The 3,212-nt window shown below is 48.7% G+C and overlaps 1 protein-coding gene across 1 annotated transcript; it reads right to left on the reverse strand.

Annotated features, from left to right (window-relative positions):
- Positions 1-214: 214 nt before the first annotated feature.
- LOC123124857 (E3 ubiquitin-protein ligase RNF144A-like) lies at positions 215-1,802 on the reverse strand. The gene is made up of 2 exons (XM_044545405.1): positions 722-1,802; positions 215-611 (listed from the first exon to the last, which is right to left on the reverse strand). Exons 1-2 carry the CDS (start codon positions 1,759-1,761, stop codon positions 527-529), a joined length of 1,125 nt encoding a protein of 374 aa, XP_044401340.1. The 5' UTR covers positions 1,762-1,802; the 3' UTR covers positions 215-526.
- Between the last annotated feature and the right edge of the window lie 1,410 nt (positions 1,803-3,212).

Below are 3,212 nucleotides of genomic sequence, written 5' to 3' on the forward strand. Positions count from 1 at the left end.
GAAACTAGCTTTGCAATTTGGAATTCAAGAAAGGTATTCACGTTTTGCACCTAGTCCATTGGGTTTATGATACGCGGTTGAGCCATTGGGTGGCACTAGGGGATTAGCTAAATTAATTAAAAATTTATCACATGATTTTGAACTCCACACAACATACTGCATATTGGGAGGTCATAGATCCACACACACAAAATTAAATTGAGAGAAAGACATCTGCCACAAGGTTGCGTGGAATTTCATTGATCCAAATCCAAGAGTGTTTCCCACGATATAGGACCACATCAGCTGCCTTCTAGTAGCTCCTTCGCACAAGTAACCATAACAAATTTACAGAAAATCACAAGCCCAAGCTAGTCTCAATCATGACACGATAGACGTGCTATAACTACTTCTCAAAATGGCATCAGAGATGCAGGGGCATTGCTCACTACATCAGCACTGGTAGTAGTAATTTCCTTCCCCTCAAGTACCCGTTCGACTTGAGCATCGATCTTCAGATCATTCACCATGCAGATCAGTATGCAGATCAGTAAGCAGTACGCCTGCCGTAGCAACGATGTCCACCACTCATCGTGGAGCCGCCGCAAAGGTAGCAGAAGGAGTGCCCGCACCTGCAGATCACAAACAAGAAACTGGCCTAGTTTGTACCCCGTGCGTGCACATGAACGTAATTTTCTTGTTCGCTGCAGATTCAGGCAGAGTTAGTTGGTAGTTTATATACCTGCACCTCATGTGCTGGCAGCCGGCCACCCTTTCGACGTACATCTTGCACCGGGGGCACCTCTGCCACTTCCTCTTCTGCGCGACCTTCCTCAGCAGCAGGTCCTCCCGCCCGCGCTCGTCCTTCCCGAGCCGCTGGAACTCGGCGCAGTCCACGCCCTCGTGCCACGGCACCTTGCACTGCACGCAGAACATCCGGTTGCAGTGTGGGCATTCCACGTTCGTGAGCGCGGCCGCGCCGCCGTCGCCGGGGCCGGGGTCGTCGTCGATCAGCAGCGCCGAGCAGTCCTTGAAGGGGCAGTAAAACTTGTGGTCCCCGAGCGCCAGCTCGCAGAGCGCGGCGCCCCACCGCTGGAACAGCTGAGGCGGGACGATGTCGCGGCATTCCTCCGGGTGCAGCACGCCGTCCTTGCAGCCCGGGTCGGGGCAGCCCATGGACAGCAGGTTGTCCTCGACCCTCGCCGCGATGTACTGCCTCACGCAGCCCGCGCAGAAGGCGTGCGCGCACCCGGCGACGGGGAAGCGCTCGACGCCGGGGAGCGTCTCCATGCAGATTGTGCAGTAGAACTCTTTCATGATCGTGGCGCTGTGGGAACCTTCGCCGACCTCGAGCAGGCCGCCGTTACGTGGTTTTCTCCACTTCCCGCTGCCTGTCTCTTTGATGAAGATCAGGCTGTCATCGTCATCTACATCTATGACTTCATGCCTATCATTATCATCAATATCTATGACTTGATGCGGCGACTCCGATCGTAGTTTACGCTTGCCTTTGCGGTCTGTCATGTCGACGTCGGTTCCGGAGAGGGAGGCCGAGGAGGAGGGCATGCCTGTCGGGTCGCGCGAGAGGCCGATGGAGAGGAGGATGGCCTGCTGGATCTGGATCTCGTCGGGGCTGCTGGAGGAGCCAAGGACTGCCACGTCCTCCTCCTCGTCGGATGAGATGTAGATGGGGAAGGATGGACCGTCGGTGGTGGCGGAGGCCGCCATGACAGGCGACGAGTGCTGTTCAGCCAGCGGCGGCGGCGCTGCCTTGCTTCCCATCCGTCTAGGGTCGTGGACTGCGGCCGTTAGCTAGGCGGAGAATGTGGACGGACGGGTGCGGTCACTTTCTTTTTTGAGGGAACAGAATCGTCAGAAAATCCTAATTTTGCGGTCTCCTAGCGATGAATTAACTTGTTATTATCCTTTACTTTTTGGAACGAAAAAGTACTGCTATCTTTTGATAGTTGTGAGATTTTTAGTATTTTATCTATATCTTTTTTTAACACACTACAAGGACGCAGGCACAAATACATATGCGCATACACCCACCCATGTGAACGCACGCACACCCTATCCTTACACTTTCGAGAGATTGATCCGATACAACATCTGAAGATTGACGAAGTCACCACATGTTCCCCTATAGTCGACGGGAACGTATCCCCTACCGAATGAACATCGCTGAAAAGACTAAAGTAATAATCCAGAAAAATACGAGCACCAGCGTCAAGTATCGAAACACCGATGGACTGGTTCCACCACAAAGAACCCAACCACCTGAGTTAGACTCAGTTTGCTATATATATAGATATATACATATACAAATATAAAAAGGCCCAAATGAATAAATCCAACTAATCTCGGTCATAAAACTAAGTCAATCCAACTACCTAGATTAATCAAATGGCGAGCGTCAACATGTTTAGTATGTAATTAATATTATACTAAATATCAAAGTCAGTGATAATCACATAATTAACATGCAAAGAATATCCTACATAATATCTGTGTGCAATTAATATATTTCCTAATATTAGCAATTGCACGTTCACATTACTAGTTACAGATGGGAAACCACACAGATGTTAGCCGATTCCCCTCTCATTTAAGCAATCACGTTATCATTTTCAGTTTGTCTAATCATATCTAGATATTTTCTAAGGATGTCACATCTAAACTCCCACAAATAACATAGCAACAAGGAACAAAAAAATAGCTGAGAGAAAAAAAAATAGACCACAAACATAGTGGAGATTAGGTTAGATGTGACATAACTATGTCATATCTAGATGTGTCTTAGACAGACCCTATCATTTTTTTAAACTACATCGAGTTCATTACAAATTGAGCATAGCCAACTACAACTTTTGCCATGCACGGTAGAATCTTACAAATCAAATCATGCAAAATAGAGTACCATATATTCAAATTGCATCTTCTCTTACCCAAAAATAATATAAAGCTGACACGGGCGGCGAGCTCACCCTCCAACACCTCCTCGCTCTCGATTTCGTTGGTAGCCTCTGGCAGACATTACCCACGTGGACCAGGCGGCGGCCAGGTATGTTCTTTACTTTGTTGTGTGCTTGCTTTCCTCCACGGTATGGTGTGGTGTGGTTGTTTTATCCTTCTACTCCCGTCGACATGATTCCTATTGATGAATACGAGCGGTGACGTGGCTCGGTTTCGCAGGTTTGCAGTGGTTAGGCTCCCTTCCAAGAGACTGTGAA

The sequence above is a fragment of the Triticum aestivum genome, chromosome 5D, assembly GCF_018294505.1.
Source record: "Triticum aestivum cultivar Chinese Spring chromosome 5D, IWGSC CS RefSeq v2.1, whole genome shotgun sequence".
NCBI classification, from domain to species: Eukaryota; Viridiplantae; Streptophyta; class Magnoliopsida; order Poales; family Poaceae; genus Triticum; species Triticum aestivum.